Raw genomic sequence first — 25157 nt, forward strand, 5'->3', positions numbered from 1 at the left:
CCATTCATTCACTGTGCGGATTCTGAAATCACCAGCTCAGCCTTGATTTTCACACTTCCATAGAAAGTTTTGTTTTATCTTTTCAAAGAAAGTGTGGGAAAGAATTACATTTTGCTTTTTTTAGGCACCCATTTTAATTTATATGATTCTGGGAAAACTTAATTCTCAATGCTCGATTTTAGTTTTGTTACAGTGTGTCAACATACATGTTTGTGTGTTGAATTGTGAAGTCAGCACAGGTGGTGTAACATCAGTGTATTGTTTGAGAAACTTCTGTCATCGTAAGTACAAAATTTCCTTGACGGGTGAGAGTAACACACTTACAAGCCCATGAAATTGTGAATTTCGAGCCGAACTGTTTGGCCTCCCCACGTTTTCGTTCAGGTGAGATCAGTTCCTGGCAGATTCCTACGAATCCCTCAGACCTGAGCTTCCCTACAGGAAGGCTTTGTGACAGCCCATCACAGACCCGCTGAGGGTCCGCTGCACGGTCCACTTAGGGTGTCCACTGGGGGCATTGCAGTCCCTGTTCAGCCCGTCTGCTTCAGTGGATCGCTCATTTCCCCAGGACAGCCCCTGATGCGTGTTCATTTTCTCCGGGGCCTGGCCCCGCTGCACACAGCAGACGTGCAGGAAGGAGGGGAAAGATTGCTTGCGGCCTTGGGCTGGGGTGCGGGTGGGAGGGAAGACCGGCTGTCACGGAGCTTCCCCAGCTTGGGTTTTGGGTCTGTGCTCCCGGCTCACCTCTCTCACCTCCCATTCCTGGCTTAGTTCCTTGTCTTTTGGTTACTGCCCTCACCTCTGTGATGAGGCTGCCCTGGCCAGACTCGGCAGTTACCTTCTAGTCGTCGGGTACAGAGCAGGGTTTTGCCCTCACCTGTTGGACACCTGGGCTGCATTTGGCATGCCTGTCGTGTTTCGAGGCACGACTCCCTTCTTTTCCATGACACCATACTCTAGAGCCTGTATTTTCCGACTGTTCTTTTGGCTTCTTTGTGGGCTCCTTCTTTCCCTTAAATGGTGATATTCTCTAGAGTTTTGTCCTCTATGCATTGCTCTTTTGTTCATCTACTCTTCCTAGATAAAGTTCTTGAGGTTTTATATGCTTCCTGTTGATTAACTCATCCAGTAGTCACTGAACATTTTGCTGTGTGCCAGGTGCACTGTTTGACTTACATCCTGGAGATACAGTGGTGAGTAAAACAGAAAAATCACCGCCTTTCCAGGAGCATATATCCTCTATATGCTGACTTTCCCCCGTTTGTTATTGTAGCTCAGCCCTTACTCCCCAAGCTACAAATGTATTGTGTCCCTTCCTTCTGGATGTTTTCCACTGGATTTCCTGTAGGAAGCTCAGATTTCATACGTAGCATACTGAAGGCTCCCTCTGGCATGGGGGAGACGGTTGATCTGCCTGTGCCTCCACACGTTCCATCTCAGTTGGTGTCTTACCATCTATTAAGCCACCCTGGACTCCTGTCTTCTCCCGTCACTCAGTCAGTCTCCAAGTGGTGCCGCATCCCCATCCTGTCACTGGAATCCGGGCTCGCTTTCTCCCACCACTGCTACCAGTTTAGGACCTCAGCTCGCCTGCCCGCTGCGGCAGCCCACCCTGGTTCCAGCCAGCTGCCTGAGAGCAGTCCTTCCGAAAGCTGGAGCCGATTATCGTTCTCTCTGTTGAAAGCACCCGGTGGTTCATCCCCCGGATGCAGTCCGAAGCTGACTTGTAAGGCTCACCCTCGTACTGGCTTCCGCCTGCTTCAGCTTCTTTGCAAATTCCTGCTTCATCTGGATCTGAACTGCTTATGTTTCCTTGTCCACACCAGGAAGCTCGGCTCCGTTGAGCCTGTGGTTTCTGCTGTGGCTTCTGCCTTACGGCACTCTACGCCCTGTCCCTCCCCACCTTGAGCCTGGCACTTCTTCATTCATTTATTCTGCTAATCTTTGAGCCTTCTGGAGAGTTTTCATATATATTACAGAGTCTGGCATGCAGTAGGAATCAATATATGGTTTTGGAAGGAAGGAAGGAAGGAAGGAAGGAAGGAAGGAAGGAAGGAAGACCTGCCGGCAGGCGAGAAGGATCCTTGGATGAATGCTGCAGGCCTTTTTAGCCCCTTGGGGAGGGACTTCCCCCACCACTGCATTGCTCCTTTGAAGCACCCAGGGCAAGAAAGCCCCAGCTGAGGCTCTAGTTCTGGCTCTGCTGAATGGCCTTGGCCCTGAGGCTCATGGGCTGACTCACTAAACCAAAAATAAAACTTAAGAGTCTAGTTTTGAACTAGTTATGTTTGGTTAAGATACTGACATAGGGAAGGTGGCTTGTGACTCATAGTCTGGGAGCCTATTCATGCACACTAGTAGTCTTTGAAACTTTTTACCCTAGACATTCTGTATTATCTAAAATCTACCCTTTCACTTTCTCATGAGCACTCAGATGCATTAATGTTTGATCAGGAGTTCCAGATTCAGGTCCAAAACAAAGTCGTTGTTCTAAGAATACTTTGAAGTCAGAAAGCCTTGTGAACCACTCAGTATACTTAAAGCTAAGAGGAGCTGGGTGAGATTAACTGATCATGCTCATTCCTATATGTACAGCAGGATTTTAGATGCAAATGTTTTCTTTCTGCAGACTCTTTCCTTCTCTGGTTTACACCGGATCCCTCTTAATTGTTAAAATCTCCCTAAAAGTAAACAAAAAAAAAAAAAAAAATAAATGTCGTGTAGCCATCTAGGTATTTTTCTTAAATGTTCTTCTGGGTTTTTATTTGCCAGGTTATTATTACTTTTTTTTTAATGCAATAATTGACCTAGAGCATATTCATCTCAGGTGTTACATACAACATAATGATATGATACTTGTGTGTATTGTATGTTTTTAATATTTTCAAAAGTAAGGATAGTTGTGTTTTTAACATATATGTGAGTGTAACAGTTTCTGCCTTTGTAATAAATCATGACTTAAATCTGTGTCTGTTTCTTTCTTCACAGGGCAGCCCAATGGATCCTATGGTGATGAAGAGGCCGCAGTTATATGGGATGGGCAGTAACCCTCATTCTCAGCCTCAGCAGAGCAGCCCTTACCCTGGAGGCTCCTACGGTCCCCCAGGGCCACAGCGCTATCCAATCAGCATCCAGGGTCGGACCCCAGGGGCCATGGGAGGAATGCAGTACCCACAGCAGCAGGTTTGTGCTGGTTTTTACCCCACCCCTCTCCAAATGGGTGATCCTCTTGTCTTTGTCTTTTACCGGCTACCTAAGATTGGTACTGAGAGAGTTAGGGGGCATTTCACTGATTTTCTGCTCTCTTTTAATTATCATCATTTCTTCAAGTAATCATGGGTGCAGTTTCCTTTTTTTTTTCTTTTCAAGAAGGAAAAGTGAGCTGCTTAGAACAAAGTGGACAGAACATCTGTTTGGTAGAGGGCTGTTACTGTGTTACTGGCTGTATTGGAAAGATAGGCAGTGTCATCATTTTGCAGCAAATTATATAGATCTACCCCCTGTCGTGAACTTGGCTTTCTAACATTTCTGATGGCAGACTGGCAGATTCTGAACTGTGAATAGATTTTTAAAGGTGACATTTTAACTTAAAGAATAAATAACCATGAAAATGGCATCATCTTTGAGAAAAGTTTTGGATTCTCCCAAAAAGTTATTTTGCATTTATTCAATAACATATGAATTTCATATAAGAGGATTTGGTATATATCTGTTTTCTTAGCCTTTGATGGGTTTTGTGTTTTTACTTAAAACAAAAAAGACTTCCTTCCTTTTATCGACTCAGTATTTTTCTCGAGAATCAAATAGTTGGAGTTACCTTAAATACCCATCTACTTTCCAGCAGTAGTAAACCTATAGTCTCTTGGATACTGAGAGTGTATCCTTGTAATGTTGGCCTGAGAAAGCATGATATTAGGAAAAGACTAAATTCAGACTCGTTAGGGTGTTTAATTACTAGAAACCCCAGAGAGCCTTATTTATAAATTCCCACACCGTGTCTTTAATGGGGCAGGGGGGGGGGGGGGTGCATTGGGCGGACCCGTGTGCATTTTACCGCCTCCAGGTAGGTGACTCCACAGTGTTGCCAGTAGCCTCTTCCAGGGTTTCATACACTTCCTCTCTGCAGATCCTTCCCTGTGTTTAACCAAAAATGATCTGTGGGGGAAAAAATTGGCTCAGACTTCTGCTCTCTGTCAAGTGGATACTCCAGAGCTGTGTCCGTTAAGTTGCATGGGAGCCTTTTCCTTTATAGACTGAATATTGTTTTTCCTTTTCATCTTTGCCCCTCCTTCGGTGATATTTTTATTTTACAGTGGTTAGAGGGCAGTTTAGAAGTAGCTCAGCCTTTGAGTCCTAGCTGTTGGTTCCTTAAACAGCCTTTGTTACTGTCACTAGTTCTTACTGTCCTTTATTAAATTGGCTGCCCGGAATTCTCTCCGTCACTTGCACACTTAATTGCTCTGTTAATTTTTTTCAACATGACTTCTTTCTTCCAGCAATATTTTGCTGCCTAGAGTAAAACATCTTTAGCTGAGGTTGCTAATGGTAAGGGGGAAATAATTTGTACATGATTGAAAAGTAAGATGTGATTTTCTCTTCCTTCTTCGAATTTTAACCTAATTTGCCTTTAGTTGAAGGCAAGAAGGCCCAGGCAGCTAGCTGCCAAAAATCCTAATTCTCCTTCATAGATGACCTCATGTGGGGGCTGATAGTTCTGTAGGAAAACTCTGGCCACGGGCAAGAGTAGAGGCAGAAGGGAAGAAGTGACCGACCTGGCGGGAAGAAGTGGCTACTAACCACTCCTTGTTTTTCTGCATTTTCTTTTTTTTCAAAAAAAAAATTTAAGTTTATTTATTCTCTCTGAGAGAGAGAACACAAGTTGGGGAGGGGCAGAGAGAGAGAGAGGGAGAATCCCAAGCAGGCTCTGCACATCAGCACAAAGCCCGATGTGGGTGGGGCTTGAACTCACGAACCATGGGATCATGACCAGACCTTAACCGACTGAGCCACCCAGGCTCTTCTTTCTACCGTATTTTCCTCATGTCAGATTGGAAAGTCATTTCGAAAGGCGGTGTTCATGGCAAGCTCCTGGATGCTCCTTTATCTTTTTCTCTGAATGAGTTCAAGTCTTATCCCAGGCTTTCGACATTGGCACGGTTTGCAGTCCCAAAGTGGAAATCCCAACAAATGGAAAGGGTGTGTAAAGAATGATTACGATTTTTTTTTTTTAATTCATGTGTAAGGCTAGAAGTAGAGGACATATGCTAATACATAAAGTAACTTTACTTTTGTCAGCTTTTTGGGGTTTTTTAAATCCCCGTGGCTTTTACCTAGATTTGAAATACAGGAACTCTTGGATTTATTTGAAGGGACAAGTTGATGAAGATAACTCACCGAGTTTTTCAGCAAATTTTTAATTAAGATTTTAGATTAGGTATTTTTACTGCAGACCAGAAGAAACATCTAATTCTGATTAAGGACAGATCTTCCTGATAATGAAAGGAAAGTAGTGTATCTGGTAGGAAACTGACTGCCCTGACTGTAGAATGTCAAACTTCCGTATTGAGTTCATCATCATCAAAGGTTCTAAGAAATCTGTACTGTTTTTTCACCCTTTCGTTTAGTTATAGTATAGCCTTGAAATATAGTATCTTGTTTTGATAACTGGAAGGCTAAAAATAGCTATGAATGCATTTTTGAATGTGTGTAACATTTTCAAGGAGACACAGCTTTTTAATACCAAGTTCAAGCGATCAGGTATAGGCTAACTAATAGCTTTGAAGTGGAAAAAAATAGTTAAGGTATTGGCTAAAGGTTATTAGAGCACATTTATTTTGTTAGGTTTAGCCTGTGTTCTTTGGTGAGGAATTCTCATTGAGTTGCATTGTTTGTGAATTTTGGATAATTACAATTTGTCCATGGACAAGGTCCTGGCACAGTGATTGGCTGCTGGTGCTGTTTTCTCCTAGTATTAATGTAATTGGCTCAGCGTTTTTGTAGTCATGGCTGCTCATGTTTTTCAGGGAAAAAGTTGAAAGATAATGATGACGTTGAGTTTTTATTGAGTGGACATCACCACCTAGGCATGACTTTGCTTTGGAGAGCCTCCAAAGCTTTCTGTGTTTGGTTTGTGAACCTCTAATGAGCTGAATCCAGTTCATTTAATATTGCTCGTATATTTCTGCAAAGGATTAAAATGCAGGAATTCAAGTTTGTAAATTGAGTTGCCCACTTACCAGCTGAGTGGTAAGTTGTCTTTGGCTCAGGGGTCACAGTGTGATTCCTGGCTAGCATTCCACTCCTGTGATAGGAATTTTAAATGACAATTCTGTTAGAAAGAATGGCCATGCTTGTATGAAACTGAACATGGGTGGTATCAGTGCTTGCTTTTTGTTTCTGAGATTAAGGAGGTACTGGCCACTGAGTGTTTGATTTTAGTGTTAACCTGCTGATTCTTGATGTGTATGGTGAGAATTTTATTTTTGAAATATACTCACGACGAGGTCTTTGAGCATGATAGGATAATAGTACATCATTTTGGTATTTATTAACTGGAACTAGATTTGTGGTCTTTCACGTGCTGATTCTCCCACATCATCAGGCAAATACATAGCTAAACAGATTAGTTTTGCACAGTGCCCTAAAAACTAGCCTGTTTGAGTTTTTATTGAGCTGAGAGGGGAAATGAATTTTCTATGCCTCTGTGGAGAATGTTCTGCCTCTAGGCTCCTGGAATTCAAACCTGGAGATGGTTAACAGAAGTATACCGGTTGATTTCATCTAACACAGAGGAAGTATAATCTTTAAGGTTACTAGAATCTGATGCTGAGTTTTTCAGATGTTGTAAAAAACTTAGATACCAAGGTACCCTTTGCCGGATCAGGGATGTGGGTGAGCAAATGTTTTGTTTTACTTCTCTTGTCCTTTGTGATCATAAATGTATACATAGGTCTGTGCCAACTTGCTTTAAAAAAGATTTTCATATAAAAGAAATAGCACCCAGGAAAAATAGGCCACAGAAGTGCGGGTGTATTTATTTACGTCAAGCACATTTCAATTACGGCATGTAGTCTGAGATTTTTCCTGAGTTATCAAAGGTTAGTGGGTTGATATTTTAACTCTCTTTATCTTGTTGCAGAAGTTTGTATAATCTATTGCCGGTTGGCATTATAAAACCAGGAAAAGGGAAAGAGGGCAAAGTGAGAGATTTATGTTTATGAGTGCTTTTATAATGGAAAACGACAACTTTTTTAGTTTTAAAAACGCATCTGTGTTGCGAAAACCTTTACAACAATAAGAACATGGAATTGTTTTGAAAGATATTCTGGCAAAATTAAATAGAGATTAGTGATCCATCTGATCTTATCACTTTAAATCTAAATAAAAACCTAATTAAAATTGAGGTTCTTTTGAAAAAGGTGTTAGAAATCAATAGGTATTCTCATTTGTGTCTTCAGTTTATCTTCTGCACTCCTTGGATGTCTATTTTGCTGTGTGTTTTTTGAGTAAAATATTTATTTCAGAACATAAGCATTTTATTTGGTACCATCTTAACAGCCAAAACACTTCTTCCAATGCAAATGTTTATTTTGGCAGCAGATGTTTCTAAAAGGAGACAAACATTACAATTGTTTGGCTAAAATAAATGTTTTCTTTGGGGTTATTGAGGCAGCCAAGCAAGTTCTAGGATTCCCACCTGTGTTACTTTATATTGTCAGTCTCTTCTGGTAAAAAAGATTTACTTTTAAAAATACAGTTAAAATTATGTTTTGAGGGGCGCTTGGGTGGCTCGGTCCGTTGAGCACCTGACTCTTGATTTCAGCTCAGGTCATGGTCTCGTGGTTTGTGAGTTTGAGCCCCCCATCGGGCTCTGAGCTGACTGTGTGGAGCCTGCTTGAGACTCTCTCTTCGTCTCTCTCTGCCTCTACCCTGCTTAGGTACACATTCCTCACCCCCCACCCCCTTTCTCTTTCTATCAATAAATAAACTTAAAAAAAATTTTTTTTAATTATGTTTGGTTCCGGTTTGAACAATGTCTCTAAAAAGTCGGGATTAATGGGGTGGGGAGGCTTGGTTAAAGACCTAACAATTCCAGAGTTTTTTTGACATGAAACGTTTGCTTGGACTCAGTCTCTGAATCCTAAATGTGAATCTGGTGACCAGGGCTTAATTTTGGGTTTGCCTAAAAAGAGCTGAGAGTTCCTATTTTTAAGGAGCATAATGGGGTGTGATAGGATAAGAAAGGAAGGCTTGACTTAACATAATGGAGAAGAATGGGTCCTAGTGGCTGTTTTACCCTTAAGTTTTTGATAGTTTGCACTCACTCAAAGACACCCCCACCTGCACCTGTGTGTGCACGGGCTTGCTTGCACACACATAGAACAGAACGTCTGTGTGACAGTGGGATCTTAGTGCAACGGAATGTATCTGTGTATGCATATTCAGTATATTCAACATGTATTTTATGTGCACACAGATATACGTACGTATATGAGCAAACAGGTGCGTAAAGTGAAGGTAAACGTTTTGGCCAGTAAAACAGTGAATGCAGAGAGATCCCTTTCACCGTGCTGTTTACAGCATTTGTGAATAGCGTGCTCTGTGCTAAAAAACTTGGAGCCTAGCTGCACCTGCTCATACACCTGAAACGTGTGGAGTCCTTTCAGCAGCTTGCAGATTTGTATCAATAATGGCCTTTTGTTGGCCACATTCTGTCTTGATTTCCTCAGTTCTTCATCAGTGAACGTGAAGGTATTTAAGGTTTACCAACAAAATACATTCACACCTCCTATTTCTGCTTCCAAGTAGATAGCAGATGCTACTATCTTTGATGCCAAAGTTCCCTGTAGATGGATGTTTGTACCAAGAGGATATTTTTGAAAAGATTTGTAGGTACGGTAATTTTTATTTGCTCCTTAAAATGTAAATTTCTGGAATACAGAAGTTTAACTGGTTCTATTTACTTTTTATATTGTACTTGAATTTAAGCATATTTTGAAGCATTCAGTGTGACATTCTTAGAGGAGGAGGATTAGAAGAGATCACATTTCAAGTTAAATTGAAATTTTAGGATTCTTAGCCTTTTTCCCTAAAAATGAGCAAAGACCAGCTTTTATACTTGAATGTGTGATGAAAAAATGAGATGATTTATTTTAGTTAGGATAGCTACTTTTATATTAGAAAGTCTATGCTGATAATTTTTTTTTTATCTGAACATTCACATTGTTCTAGATATTCTAAAGATTATATGTGGTATATTGTGCCTGTTCTCTGCTTGTAGCTTATACTGTTTTCTCACTCACATCTGAATTCTAGGTATTTTACATTCATGGACTTTCAACTAAAATATCTCTTAAGCTTCTCTGTTACATTTTCATTTATGAGATGTGAATTTTAAGCATATGTTTAGGTAACATTAGAATTGCTCGAGTATATTTTAAATAAATTTGGTTTATTTGTTTTTTACCAAAGAAACATTGAATGTGATATTTATGTTAAAATTGTCTTTTAAGTTTTATGTATTTAAGTAATCTCTACACCTGACTTGGGGCTCGAACTTCTGACTCTGAGGTCAAGAGTCACCTGCTCCTTCGACTGAGCCAGCCAGGCGCCCTGATATTTATGTTAAAATTCAAACAATTCAAATAAAGTTAACGGTTGATACCAGTGAAATCAACCAATCACATTACTTCAGTGCTCCTTGAGACACAAGCAACCACGGAAGTCGCTAATTACAATGACTAAGTGGCATAAGTGGCATATTTTAGGCCAGTAGTTCTCAAGCTTTGCTGAATGTTAGAGTCTCGTAGGGTCCTTTAAAAACAGCAGGTTTGGGGGCACCTGGGTGGCTCAGTTCGGCATCTGACTCTTGATTTTGCCTCAAGTCATGATCTCACAGTTTATGGGATTGAGCCCCACGTCGGGCGCCTTGCTGAGCATGGAACCTACTTAGGATTCTCCATCTGTGTCTGCCCCTTCCCTGCTTGTGCGCGCACACACACACACACACACACACACACACTCACTCACTCAAAATACATAAATGTTTAAAAAACAACAAAACAACTCCAAGCTTGGATGCTTATATCAAAGACTTCCAAGTGTTAAGGCCTCCCTCTTTTTTTGAGTGTGCCACATGTGCTCCCTTGTGCAGCTGGCATTAACAGGTGTCAGAGATAGACCAGTAAGTAAGGGCCCCAGAGCAGGTTTGGGGCCAGCGGCATTGCCCCGCTTTGGGCGCTTATTCTCGGGCCCTGCCCAGTGAGTCGGGAGTTGACCACCACCATAAAGGGATGAAATGCGCCCAGATTCAGGAGCTGGGACAGTGTAGTCCTTTCTGATTAATGCTTAATCTGTGTGTGGTATCGGGAAAACCCAGACCTGACTGTGCCCATCCACCAAATGAGGGAGTTTGACCACAAGATCTCCCAGCTTGGATACTCCTTTTAAAATAATAGTAGATTAATTTCTTTTCATTTTAGTTTTACATTTTAGAGTCTTGTCATTTCCAGTACAGTCTTCTGAAATTTATGGGTTGATGCTTGATGGGTTGTATTAATATAACTACTAACCCTCTTTAAAATTCTTTCTAAAGAGCAAAGAGCTGTTTCTTCCTCAGAGGTTAGCAGATTGTTGCAATCAGTGCAATAAGGTATTTTCTTTAAATTTTCTTTGCAAAGTGAAAATTTTCTCGGATAACCTCTCCCTCCTGGATACTAGTTGTGTACTAGGTATGTAGAATGTTGTCTGTCCTGTGTAGTTTAGAAAATCACAAGATTGAGTTGCTAACTTTATTTGGGCTCACAAAAGGAAGCAAAGAGAGACCCAGTAATTACTCATTTAATACATTATTACTTTCTAAGTAGTTCTGAAAATAAGCACATACTGGACACAATTAGGATACACTGTGTACAGTGAATTCAGAGTAGAAATAAGAACTTTTCACATGTTCTTTTCTGTTGCTTTCACCCTTGTCTAAATCCCATGAAGAGCGATTAGGTGTCTATATTTTTCTACCTTAAAACGTGTTTTTTCCAAGGGTAAAAGAAGTTTTTTCTTTCATGTTAGCTAAAAGTTCAATTTTTAAAATTAAAAAAAAATTTTTTTTAAATGTATATTTATTTTTGAGAGAGAGAGAGACTGAGGGTGAGCAGGGCAGGGGAGGGCAGGCTCCAGGCTCTGAGCTGTCAGCACAGAGCTTGATGCAGGGCTCGAACTCAAAAGCTGTGAGATCATGACCTGAGCCAAAGTTGGATGCTTAACTGACTGAGCCACCCAGGCACCCCTAAATTTTTTTAATGTTTATTTATTTTTGAGAGAGAGAGAGCGTGAGTGTGGGAGGGGCAGAGAGGGGTAGACACAGAATCTAAAACAAAGCAGGCCCCAAGCTCTGAGCTGTCAGCACAGAGCCCGACTTGGGGCTGGAACTCATGAACTGCGAGATCACGATCTGAGCCGAAGTCTGACGCTCAACAGACTGAGCCACCCAGGTGCACCTATATGTTCATATCTTTATGGTAAAAAGTTCTTTATGACAGTATGGTTTTTTTTGTATGCAGTAAATTTATGAAGATCATTTGCCCATTTCATTTTGGAAAATAACTTTGAAACTTAAGTCTGTAGTTGTGAATGAAATCGCTTCTCTCAGAGTGGCTGTGCGGATGCCTCCCAATGCTGGGGAGCTGACTCGGTCCAGGTTTCACAGCCTCAGGAGGGACTCCCCATGTGGGATCAGGTGTTAGAAATTTCCTGGAAATTCTGGAGCTGAGACCTACGTGTGGTCAGAGTGTATGTATAAGGCGAATATCCCTGCCCTGCTAACATAGCCCCAGACCAAAACTTAGCAACTGTCTGTGACAGCAGGAGTTATGCAGCTTCCCATTTCCTGTGAAGAAGTGTGTTTAACTGAGAAAACAGACTGTATTCCAAAGAAGTCACCAAATTAGTCTCTCTTTATTGGTATTGAATCGTTAAGAGCATACTTTTTTTTTTTTTTTCCTTTTTAATAACTACCAAACACACCAGTGGAATTAACCCTTCAGGGTTAGTCAAAGGCAAGGATCCAGGTCAATTTCTATAAAACATCAAACACTCAGGAACAAAGAGTAGGCCTAATATATATAGCAAAAACTGAAAGTATTGAATTAAGATGCAAAAAGACCATTGCTGAGATCATTAAATTTCACTTGTGGATTTCACTTCATGGATTTCACTTCGTGGACTGAGATTTCACTTCACTTCTCCAGGCTGAGAAAAACCAGCTTTCCCAGGTAGTTGTAGATGGGCCCATAGAGGGCTAGGAAGAAATGTCTGATGGGAAGGGAACTCCAATCTGAGATGAACCACAGAAAAGACAGCCAAGCGGGGACACTTTCCTAATATGGCACATAAGGATTATGTGTCCCTTTATAATTGATGTCATCGTTATCATTATTTGCAGGGAAAGTTGGGGAAGAGGAAAGTGTCAGAAGAATTGTTGGCCGATGGGCCGTATGACCTCGGAATACTTCTTTAAATAAGTCAGCCAAAAAAGGAGACTTCCTTTCATTTAAGTAGTCTATTACCTTGAAATTTCTAAGATTTTTGTGATAGCCCAATAATCTAGATATTTTATGCATTTTACGTCCTCACAGGTTTTCCTCAGTGTTTTGGGCTTCTGGAGAAGGAAAATCTTCTCTACTTCCTACTTGTGGGTCCTATGTCCTTCATCAGAGGTCTTGGAGATGAGAAGATTTTATTCCCAGGTAGTTGGCCAAAGTTTGATACCTGGGAGGGGGGAAAGTTCCTTTCAAGCCCACTGGGCTGCCAGGGAGAGCTCTCTTCCTTCTCTGTTGGTTTCTCTGGCTGAGTTCTTCCCTATTCTTCCTTGGTAGTTTCAAAACTAAAGGGTAGAAAGAATGATAACCTGGTGACATCATTGGCCCTAAGTCTTCATGTGTCAAGGCAAGCTTGGAGCAATCCCCCGGAGGGCAGTTCGGCGATTTACCACATGTACGCGCGAAGTCATGAGAGCCGTAAAGTACGGAACAGAGAGTGAGGCACAGGGTTCCGGGAAGGACTCCAGTTCTCACCAGAAATTGGCATTAAGCAACATGCTGTGTGCTGACTTCGACACCAGAGTCAGCTGTGGTTGGTGTGCCTGAAAGAATTTAAGTCATCTGACTGCATGGGTAGCTACGAACTTGAGTTCTGAATTCTCAGTTGGGGCAGGCAGAGTGTTTTGGATACCCAGTCTTTGTAGAGAACGCAGAGTTACTCCTGAAGGAGTTTGTCTTGTGTAAAAATTTCCCTCCTCCGTCTTCCTGCTCCAGTAAATGGCAGCTCCATCCTTCCGCTTGCCCGGGTCAGCACCTCCTCTTTCTCTCAACCTTTCAGTCTGTTCGAGAGTCCCGTTGCTTCTTCCTTTACAATATATCGGAAACAGCATACTTCTCACCACCTCAGTGGCTACCACCCTGGGCTTAAGCCTCCCCATCTCCCACGTGAACTCCTGGCTTCTGCTGCCCCACAGTCCGTTCTTAGCAGAGCAACCAGAATGATCCTTTTATTTTTTTATTTTTATTATTATTAGTTTTTAAGTAGAGAGAGAGAGGGAGACACAGAAATCTGAAGCAGGCTCCAGCCTACTCCAGACGGTCCAGAGCCCAATGCGGGGCGCGAACTCGCGAACTGTGAGGTCACGACCCCAGCTGGAGTTGGACGCTTAACGGACTGAGCCACCCGGGCGCCCCCAGGATGGCGTGAGGCAAGCTGTGACACTGCTCCTGTGACTCCTCACTTCCCTCAGAGTCCCCGAGGCTCCCCCTAGGCCTACCCCTTCCTCTGTGCCTTTGTATTTCCTCTTCCTTCTGCCTGGAAGGCTCTTGGCCGGGTCTTTGTAGGGCTTGCCTTCTTACTTCTCTTAAGTTTCTGCTCAAATGTTTATTTGACTTGCTCAGACTTACTTGAGTAAAATTGGACACTCCTCCCGTCCCTTGCCCCGTCTTGCTCCTTCGTGTCACTTACCACCTGAGGCGCGTTGTTGGCATGCTGCGGTTCCAGTTAGGACATAAGCTGTAGACAGCAGGGACTTGGTTTAGCCCTGCTGTGGCCCCTTGTCTGCAGCAGTCCACGGCACCGCACAGCAAGCGAAGGCGAGAATTTGCAGACCTGTAGACTCCAGCCAGGGAAAGCCGGGAGGCCCGACGCTGAAAGGTCTCCTCCACGGCTTGCTTTGTTTCTGGCTGAACTCTCAGTGCCCAGCTCCGTGCTGACAGTACTGGGTCGTGTTTGTGGCCCTGCCGTTGCATCGCGAGGAATCTCCGGTACCTGAGAAGTCGGTGCAGCACAGTGGTTCTCTGAGGTTGCCTCCTTCAGTGTGTGTGGTGTTAGGGGCCCGTAGTCCTCGCTCTGGTACTAACCCCACTGGGCAAATTGGAGACAGCTTCTCCTTTACGTCATGGCTGGTATCGTTCTTCTGAATTCTCTTGTGTGGAGTGTAATACTTAGTAGCAGGGGGAGGTGAGCAAAGATTTCCAGATCGCAGCCGAATCGGATTTGGCATAAGTGTGATAACAGGCTCAAATCTTGGTCCTGACACTGGTCATTTGACAGTGCTTATGGAGGAAAAGCCCCTAAATAGTTAGGATGCCGTTTATGGAAAACAGACATTTTTCCCGCAGGGATTTACTGCTGGAGGAAAAGAATTCCTTCCCCGTGGAGGCAGAGCTGTGCCATGAATGGTGGGAATGCAGAGGCTGCCAGGGGGGCATCCGTCGCGGGGGAGCAGTTTACATCCAAGCTCGTACTGGAATTGTATAAAAACCAGTGATTTATGGGGAAAAGACTTTTAATGTGATGCTGCAGTTCTCCATAAGTGTCACTGGTCAGTTGAACCCGCTACTCTTGGCAGACATTGTTTTCACGTGCTTGATGGAGTCAGAGCACTTCTGTAAAGCTCAGCTTTTAGAAAAGGTATGTTACACAAAAATAAATTCAAAAAGGATGAGAGACCTCAATGTGAGACAGGAAGCCATCAAAATCCTAGAGGACACCACAGGCAGCAACCTCTTTGACCTCGGCCGGAGCAACTTCTTATTAGACATGTCGCCGGAGGCAAGGGAGACCAAAGCAAACATGAACTATTGGGACCTCATCAAGATAAAAAGCTTCTGCACAGCAAAGGAAACAATCAACAAAACCAAAAGGCAGCCTACAGAATGGGAGAAGATACTTACAAATGACATAACTGATAAAGGGTTAGTGTCCAAAATGTGTAAAGAACCTGTCAAACTCTCAACACCCAAAAACCAAATATTCCAGTTAAGATATGGGCAGAAGACATGACTAGATATTTTTCCAAGGAAGACATACAGATGGCTAACAGGCACGTGAAAAATTGCTCAACATCACTCATCAGGGAAATACAAATCAAAACCATGATGAGATACGACCTCACACCTGTCAGAATGGCTAACATTAACAACCCAGGAAACAACAGATGTTGGTGAGGATGCGGAGAAAGGGGACCCCTTTTGCGCTGCTGGTGGAAATGCAAACATCCACTCTGGAAAACATTTTGGAAGTTCCTCAAAAAATTACAAATAGAACTACCCTACGATCTAGCAGTTGCACTATAAGGTATTTACCCAAAGGATACAAAAATACAGATTCTAAGGGGTACCTGCACCCTGATGTTTATAGCAGAATTATCGACAATAGCCAAACTATGGAAAGAGCTCAAATGTTCATCAACTCATGAATGGATAAAGAAGATGTGGTGTGTGTGTGTGTGTGTGTGTGTGTGTGTATAATGGAATATTACTCAGCTGTCAAAAAGAATGAAATCTTGCCATTTGCAGCTAAGTAAAATAAGTCAGTTAAGAGAAAGACAAATACTTTATGACTTTTCTCATATGTGGAATTTAAGAAACACAGCAGATGAACATACGGGAAGGGGGGAAAAGAAATAGGGGAAACAAACCGTAAGAGACTCTTAACTATGAAGAACAAATGGAGGGTTGATAGAGGGACCTGGGAGCAGGGGATGGGCTAAATGGGTGATTTAGGAGTGTTAAGGAGGGCACTTGTGATGAGCACTGGGTGTTGTATGTAAGTGATGAATCATTAAATTTTACTCCTGAAACCATTATTGCACTATATGTTAACTAACTAGAATTTAAATAAAGACTTCAAAAGAAAAAGACAAAGGAAAGGTGTGTTATAGACCAAGATTTGGAACTGTTGCCTTACGCCTGCCTACATTGCACTGTTGCTTGTTTCCAGAAGCAGAGGTCATGGCCACCCCTAGAATGAAAGTTACACCTACCAGTAAAGAAACGTAATTTAGATTGAATTTTTAAAAATTATCCCTGTGTGCTTTATTTCTGTTGACGATGTAGGATAAATAATTCACTCTTAAGGAAGTACAGGGATTTAGTGCCTCAGTATAGATACGGTCTCATTGTCCCCTTCCTCCTCCTCATCATCATGATCATCATTATCTTCCTGGGCTCGGTTTTCTATTTGTAACATACGAGAGATTGTCACCAGATGCCAAAAATACCAGCGGTCGCCATGCCTGGTGATCACACTAGGTACATTTACGTGGATGCTCTCATGTGATCCTTGCCATGTTTGTTTATCTCTGCTTCATGAATAATAATAAGGGCTAACGTTCATTAAGGGCTTACTCTGTGTCAGGCACTGTTTTACTGCTTTATGTGGATTAACATAGTCCTCATGATGGCCTCCTGGGTCAGGTGTTATAATCTTCAGTTTATAGATGAGGAAACTGAGGCAGGGAGGTTAATTAGGTTGTTCGAATTTATGTGCTCACTCAGTGGCAAAGTGAGAATTTCAGATCCTTGACACTTTGGGGCCACGCTAGCATAAATTTTATGATTCTGGCAAAACTGGAATGCTTCTCATCACTGAGACTAGAATTCATTTGGATTTTTGAATAGTAAGATTGACTGTAGTGAAGGTAGCCTAATTTTCATTGAACGTTAGTTTCATAGAAAATCCCTTGTGACTTTTACCAAATTGAAAATGGAATGTTACCTACTATGTCTATCACACACAGAGTCAGGGAGTTTTTTATTTTTTAATTTTTTAAAGTAGGCTTTGGGGCGCCTGGGTGGCTCAGTCGGTTAAGCGTCCGACTTCGCTCAGGTCACGATCTCGCGGTCCGCGAGTTCGAGCCCCACGTCGGGCTCTGGGCTGATGGCTCAGAGCCTGGAGCCTGCTTCTGATTCTGTGTTCCCCTCTCTCTCTGCCCCTCCCCTGTTCATGCTGTGTCTCTCTCTGTCTCAAAAATAAATAAACGTTAAAAAAAAAAATTTAAAATAAAAAAAAAAAAATAAAGTAGGCTTCATGCCCAGTGCAGAGCCCATTGCTGGGCTTGGACTCAACCAGTGTGAGATCAAGACCTGAGCTGACATCAAAAGTCAGATGCTTAACCGACTGAGCCACCCACATGCCCCAGGGATTTTCTTTATTGAGGTGAAATTCATATAGCAGAAAGTTAACCATTTTAACGTGTTCAGTTCAGTGGCATTTAGTACATTTCACAGAATTGTGCAACCACCATTTTTATCTAGTTCGACAACATCATCTTCACCCCCACATGACGCTCTGGTCCCTGTTAAACACTCATTTCCTGTTTCCTCCTCCTCTAACCTCTGCCAATCACTAGTTTGCTTTGCGTCTCTATGTATTTACCTATTTTGGATATTTCATATAAACTGAATCCTATAATATGTGACCTCCTGTGTCTAGCTTCTCTTACTTCCTCTCTGTGGTAGCATATGTCAGTGCTTCATTCCTTTTTACGACTGTACATTATTCCATTGTATGGATATAGCATATTTTATTTCTCCATCTGTTGATGGACATGTGGATTTCCACGTGTGAGCTACTGTGAATGGTGCTATTTTCCTTTCTTTTTTTAAAGTTTATTTATTTTGAGAGACAGAGCGAGAACGAGAGAGCACAACCGGGGGAGGGGCAGAGAGAAGGAGGCAGAATCCCAAGCAGGCTCCGCACCATCAGCGCAGAGCCTGATGCGGGGCTCAGAGCCACCAACTGTGAGACTGTGACCTGAGATCAGGAGTCGGACGCTTAACCCACCGAGCTACCCAGGTGCCCCTGAATAGTGCTACTGCCCACATTTGTGTACAAGTATGTATTTGAATACCTTTTTTAACTGCTTTTGGGTGCGTACCTAGGAGTAGAATCGCTAAGTGGTGTGGTAATTCTGTTTAACTCTTCAAGGAACTGCCGAGTTTAGAGGCTGTACCATGTTACGTTAGAATAATAGGATTTTAACATTGGTCTGGTGTTGACTGGGACCGTCCTGAGTGCCCGGGCATCTGACCAAACAAACGCTTTGCGCATATCACCTCGTAGAATCCTTACCAAAGCTGTCAGGTAGGTAGCTGCTTGGCCAGTGTGGAGACGCCGTGCGTGGGCAGCTTGCCTGAGGTCATAGTGCAGCCTTAAAGACCATCGAGCCCAGGGCTTTTCGGTGGATGCCCATGTTCCACTGATGTTACACAAGATCATTTTGGATGGCACGGAGACACAGAACTACGGAGCACTGAACCATCTAGGAGAAAAGTTATTTTCTTACACATGTTGTCTTTCTTGGGAACGGAAGTCTGCTCTAATTCCATTCTAGCTCTTCACAGCCCCTCCTACCATCTTTGCATTTTCTGAAGATCAGGCCTCAGTCTAGGAGCCTCGGGCGGGCGTCAGCATCCAGTTAGAATGTAATCGTATCGTGTTGTGTTCAGAGCGTGCATTTTGTGGTTATCTTCTATTCGTGGCAGGTAATACTGGTTTTCTATTTATGGTAGTAAATTGAAAGTTTTCTTTAAAGTGAAATGATTTGCATTAAAAAGGTGATTCCCTTCAAAGAAAAACAGCTCATATTGTATGTGGGGTTTACTCCCTTCCACTTCAACCCAGCACGCATGCGCTGAGCGTGTACTGTGTGTTGTATATCGTACACGCGCTGGGGAATTTAAAAATGGTGATAACCAGGTCTTTGCCCCCTGGATGCTTCGCACAGAAAGAAGTTGAGCCGTATGTAGTGAGTTCGAGTATCCATGCGCGGTCAGGTATCCATGCCTGGTGCTGTGGCATCACAGAGCTGGGCTGGGGCGGGGGGGGGGGGGGGGGGGGGGGGGGGGGGGGGGGGGGGGGGGGGGGCGGGGCAGGCACTCCCCTGGGTGGAGCTAGGAAGGGAGAGAGGGTTAGACTATATGTCTGGATACAGACTGATTCTAATTATACCAGCTCCCTAATGAATTTTGAACGTTGATCTTTTGGGTTCAGATTAAAATGATCATCTCCAGCATCCATTTGGCTTGCTGTTATTTTTGTTTTATTGAATTAAGAGAATATCATTGAGGTCTTCAGTGGCTTGTTCACCTAATTGTCATGAGACATTTGTTGGTGTCTGTAGAGGAGCTCCGAGTGCAGTCACGGAAGGACACGGATGTGGGTCTTTAGCAGGCCGTGTGCCCAGTGCTGTAGTTCAGATTTGGAGATCGTGCACCTTGCGCCGGGCACATCTGAAGCTGCAGGGAATGGGTGACCTAAGACCTCGATTTTCGAGTAGGAGTTTGCTGGGTTTGGGAGAGGAAAGTGGGGGGTGCTTTTCAGTTCGAATAGGGTTTAAAGGGGTCTTTGTGAATGTGACAGATTTTTTACATTTTAAGTTTGCACAAGCGGAGGATCTAACTTTTCTTCTTCTGGTACCTTCAGTTTTTCCTTTCATCTTTGCCCATATTAGTGCTTTGATGGATCTGTTCAGAAAGCAACAGGGTTCCTGTTTGAAGACTGACTGGATCTTGTTTGATTTCTTTTTTTTTTTTTAAGCCATACTTAGGCTTCCAGAATGGAGACAATTACTAATCTATTCATGTATCAAGAGGGAGCAGAAATGTGACGTGTGTATAAACCTTGTTTTAATAAGTAGGCCTTTTAAAAATGGCCGGGGCGCCTGGGTGGCTCAGTCGGTTGAGCGTCCGACTCAGGCTCAGGTTGTGATCTCACAGCTTCTGAGTTCGAGCCCCGTGTCGGACTCTGTGTTGACAGCTCGGAGCCTGGAGCCCGCTTCGGATTCTGTGCCTTCCTTTCTCTCTGTCCCGACCCACTCGCATTCTGTCTCTGTCCCTCTCAAAAATAAACAAACATTAAAAAAAAGTAAAAATAAAAATGGCCTACGATTCTGTTAATGTTATTTTCTTTTACCTCAGAGATTATGCAAAACTGTGCCTGCATCATACAATTACAACGCCTCTGTGGCAGTCAGGTTTATACCCGTTGGCTCTCATTGTCCGTAGTGCTCATGAATTCTGCTCCGAGAAATAGGAACCTGCCGAAACTCCAGAGTAATATTTAGACAGTATAATCAATACTGGGAACATTTATTCCAGTGTGTTTAACTAGGGTGAATGATGATATGGAAATATATAAAGAAGCTAAGTTTTGAATAAAATCTTAAACATTGTGTATTTTTCCCCTTAACTGAGCTCACTAGTTGACTTTTACGTTTCAGTCTCCGACCTCTGCTTTTATGAACAGGAATGCAAAAAAATGCACCTTTCCTCGGTTTTTCTGAAAATTGCCAGTTTTATTTGTTATTATTGGCCCTGATAACTTATCTTAGGGCATCTTTCTTATATTACAAAGTTTCATATATTTACTGTACATCTTTTCATGTTAAGAAGGAAAAAGTAATAGAATGCTTGTTCATTTTTGTCAATCAGATCTATATAATTCACTATAATGAATAAGATTTTTATTCCTTTATCAAGTTTTTCCCCTTCCGTTATTTTTTTAAAAGTGTTTAGAGAGCGTGAGCAGGGGAGGGGCAGAGAGAGAGAGAGGGAGAGAGAGAATTCTAAGCAGCCCGACGCAGGGCTCAATCTCATGATTGTGAGATCATGACCTGGGCCGGTATAAAGAGTCAGACATTCAGCCAACTGAGTCACCCAGGTGCCCCTCCATTATTTTTTTGAAGCATTTTTACTTATTACATTGTTCTTACATTAATGGCAAGATGTAAGACTTGCATTATATGATTATTAAAAATTAGTCACTTGGAAGTCCAGAGCCACACATGACTCGAGTCAAATGATTTCTTTTAAAGGTAAAGACATGGGGCTCCAGGGTGGCTCAGTCAGTTAAGCGGTGACTCTGTGTCACCATCTTAGGGTTTGTGAGTTCGAGCTCTGCGTTGTGCTCAGTGCTGGCAGTGTGGAGCCTGCTTGAGATTCTCTTTCTCTCCCTCTCTCTCTGCCCCTCCCCAACTTGGGCTGTCTGTCTTTCTCAAAATAAATAAAGCTTTAAGGAAAAAAAAAAAAAGAAATCCTTAAAAGAAGGGTAAAGAGGGTGAGGGACGGCTTGTTTTATGTTGATTACCTTATCCTAATTCTAATATGAGAAAGGAAGATGATAAATCTTAGTGGCCCTAGTGGCTCACCTGCCATTTGGAAAACTGAATTTGACTTACATTTTGATTGTTTTGTTAAACATGCCTCCTTTAAACACCCCTACAGACTGTGGTTGTAATATCCAGCGGATGAATTATAATGATTATATTAGAAAGGACATCATTGGGGCTCCTGGGTGGCTCAGTTGCTTAAGCGTCCGACTTCGGCTCAGGTCATGATCTCACAGTTTGTGGGTTCGAGCCCCGCATCGGGCTCTGTGCTGACAGCTCAGAGCCTGGAGCCTGCTTCAGATTCTGTGTCTCCCTCTCTCTGCCCTTTCCCCGCTCATGCTCTGTCTCTCTCTGTCTCTCAAAAATGAATAAGCATTAAAAATTGTTTTTTAAAAAGAAAGGACATCATTGTCAGCATTAGCAAGTTATCCCTTGTTGGCATTGCTCTTATATTTGCTTGCTTTGGTTTTTGTGCCTGGACCATAGGTTCAGCCTGATTGGGTGTGGAATGCATCAGCTGAACCAAACAGTTTCTTAGAAGTAAATTGTTATCTGCTCTGAAGGATTTGTCCTCTTTCTATTTAAAAAAGAGGATATACTGTAAGAAGTAATATCACATGGTGTTTAACGTTAGTTGAACATTTAGCCACAGATGACCCATGTTAAGGAGGGTCTGCGGTATGTCCCTCATTATAAAGGACATGCCATTGAGAGGCTCACAGTCTAGTGGAGGAAACACATTGAAACGTTCTTTTAAAAGTTTCCTTAATAACATGTATACCCAGTTTAAAAAATAGTATTACAAGGTTTCTTGTGAAAAACATCAGTTCCCATTCCATCACTCCTTGCCCACGACTTCTAGTCCCTGGAGACTTCCATTTTCAACTCTTAATGGTTTATTCTGGTATTTAAGCCCATATTTCTAAATGACATGATTATGTTGCTATTTTTCCATTTTTCATCTTTAGACTGTATCTATTAACTCCACTATGTAAAAGTTAACTCTTTGATACTGCCCTGCCTTATAATTCATTTTCCCTCTCTTGTCTCATTATATCTTAAGTGAAAGTTAAATCAACATTCACTGTTTATGTTAATAGGACTATATAACTGTCTGTATTTGAGACATGAACTGTTAATATATTTTCTTAATATGCAACTTTTGGTTATCCTAGAGTTGATAATTGCCTCATTGTTTTACTTTTAAAAATGTATATATCAACAATTTTTCTTTATCCTCTGATAGAACTATATAGTTCCTCTCAGTAAGGTGGAACCCAATACTTAATCAATTTCTAGTGAATGTTTTTCATGTTTATGGATGGATGCTCATCATCTTTTGAATAGCGTTTCTGGGTTTGGTGAAATGCTTACATTTAAAAGGTCTGCTCCCACAATTCAGAATTCAGAACTCAAATCCTTAGCCTCTCTTGCAGCTAGGAAGCAGTCAGATGACTTAAATTCTTTCATTCAGACTGATCAGAGCAGATTTTGATCTGGAATGAAACATGTTGCTTGTTTCAAATTTCTGTGGTATGGCAGTAGTAGTTGAGTCCCTGGTCATAACTGGAATCCCTCTGGCTTGTTCTCTATTCTGTATGTCATTACTCTCATGACTTGCTTGCGTACATGTAGTGAAACTTCCTTGAACCGTCATTCTTGGAATTACTTTGGTCTCAAACTCAACTTTCTGAATCCATGTCTTCTGTCTTTATGGTTTTTTTTGGTTTGTTTTTGTTTTTTGTTTGTTTATTTGTTTTCTTGTTTTTTTTTTTTTTTTTGTTTTTGTTTTTGTTTTTTGGTTTGTTTGGGTTTTTTTGGTGGTACACATTCTCCAGTAGCTTTTTAGGAGGGTACAGGAGAGGTAAGTCTTCCTGGATATCAGGAAGGTGCTATTTCTACCATCACACTTGATTGGTGGTTTTGACTGAGTATAGAATTCTAGATTGAAAATAATTTTCCCTCAAAAGCTATTGTTCTGTCATCCTGTAAGCTTGCAGTATTTCTGTTAAGAAGTCCAGTAAATCATCCTTCATATGTCATCTATTTTTTTCATGTCTGGTGACTTTAGAAACTTTTTATTTTTCTGATTTCTAAAATATATTTAAAAAATTTTTTTTAATGTTTTTATTTATTTTTGAAGGGGAGAGAGAGAGAGAGAGCGCGCGAGCATAAGCATGAGTGGGGGAGGAGCAGAGAGAGAGGGAGACACAGAATTCGAAGCAGGCTTTAGGCTCTGAGCTGTCTGCACAGAGCCCGATGTGGGGCTCGAACTCATGAACTGTGAGCCGAAGTCAGACGCTTAACCGACTGAGCCACCCAGGCACCCTCTCATTTCTAAAATATTGACAAGTCTTGGAGTTGGTATTTTTCTGTTAATCTTGCTGGACCCATCCAGTGTGAAACTTGATTTCGGAAATTTTTTGGTAATTTCCTTATTTTGATTTCTCTGCTCTTACTATTTGGAAATCTTAGTAGTTGGATGATAGAAATCCTGGATTAATCGTTTATTTTTTAAACCATTTCCTTTGTCCTGTTTCATGGTTTTTGTTTTAATTGGTAATTTGTTCTAATTGGTAATTCCTGGTAGATAGTCTAAATTTGTTTTCCAGCTGTTCTGGTGAATCTTTTATTTCTGTTTTCTTAGTCTCACTTTCTGTGAACTTGTTTTTTGTTCACTAAATTTTCTTTTTTTATACCATCTTATTCTTATTTCATGGATGCAATAGTTTATTTCACTGAAGATCATTTTAGGACCTTTGGTTTTGAAGACTTGCTTTGTAGTTTCCTTTGAGACTTAGTCTTCACTCTCTTTCCTGTTGGATGTTCTTGAAATGTTTGGTGATCATTGGCTTTCTGTTCATATGTCACTGTTAGATGCAGAGCAACAGAAAGCTAAGAACCGGCAGAAAGCTTTGTGCACTTGAACAGGTGTGTCCACTGGTGGCCCTAGAAGATGGGTGGCGGGGATCAAGCCATGTTGTTTGAGGACCTTCATTCAATGTTCTCTCTCTTTTTATTCCTCCCCCCCCCCCCCCCCCACTAATCCAGAGAGGAAATCAGGACATCTGGAGTTGAGTGTGTGTGTGTGTGCGTGTGTGTGTGTGTATGTTATACATACACACTTCCATTTAATCCTTTCTTTTGCACGGACTCCTGTCTATTGCCAACCTCTCCAGATGGTAATCCTCTTGACTTCTGACAGGATTGGGGTGAAGATTAGGAAGGAGGGTGCCCTGAACTACTCATTACAGACATTTCACCCAGCCTGCTGCCACCCTCTGATTCGTGAGTCATTGGGGTTCTGAGTTTTAATTAGCTTGCTTCTTGTCCTCTCACCTAGAACAAATTAAAACTTTAATTATCACTTGTCTATCTGCTTTTCTCCTTCCAAAATTTTTTTGACCTCTTATCTGCTATCATCTTAAGTTTTCCTTGTCCTTGTGGGTTTTTGTTTTAATGGGGTTCTGGGAGGGAGTAGAGATGAACGTATTTAGTCTGACATGTTTACTAGAACTTTCTACAAAGACATTTTTAATCAGTTTTTTTCTTACCAACCTGTTGTCCACTTACGAGGTTCTCACAGCATGTGCTACCGGGTAGTATGCTAGGACTTTTCAGTGGCACAAGGCATTTGTACACTAAGAATAAACCTATGAATAAATGAATTGAACAGCTTAACTGGAGTGTCCTCTCCTTGGCTGGGAGCCTGGCCTGAGGAGGC

General features: G+C 42.0%; 1 protein-coding gene across 7 annotated transcripts in view; it reads left to right on the plus strand.

The window, feature by feature from the left end:
• Nucleotides 1–25157, plus strand: part of ARID1B (AT-rich interaction domain 1B) — a 443672-nt gene that overhangs the window by 47274 nt on the left and 371241 nt on the right. For all 7 annotated transcript variants that reach the window (XM_049653111.1, XM_049653112.1, XM_049653113.1 and 4 more), the window contains exon 2: nt 2989–3183. In XM_049653111.1, the coding sequence (XP_049509068.1) occupies nt 2989–3183 (195 nt within the window). The remainder of the gene's footprint in view (nt 1–2988; nt 3184–25157) is intronic.

This window comes from Panthera uncia (genome assembly GCF_023721935.1).
Source record: "Panthera uncia isolate 11264 chromosome B2 unlocalized genomic scaffold, Puncia_PCG_1.0 HiC_scaffold_24, whole genome shotgun sequence".
Lineage (NCBI taxonomy): Eukaryota > Metazoa > Chordata > Mammalia > Carnivora > Felidae > Panthera > Panthera uncia.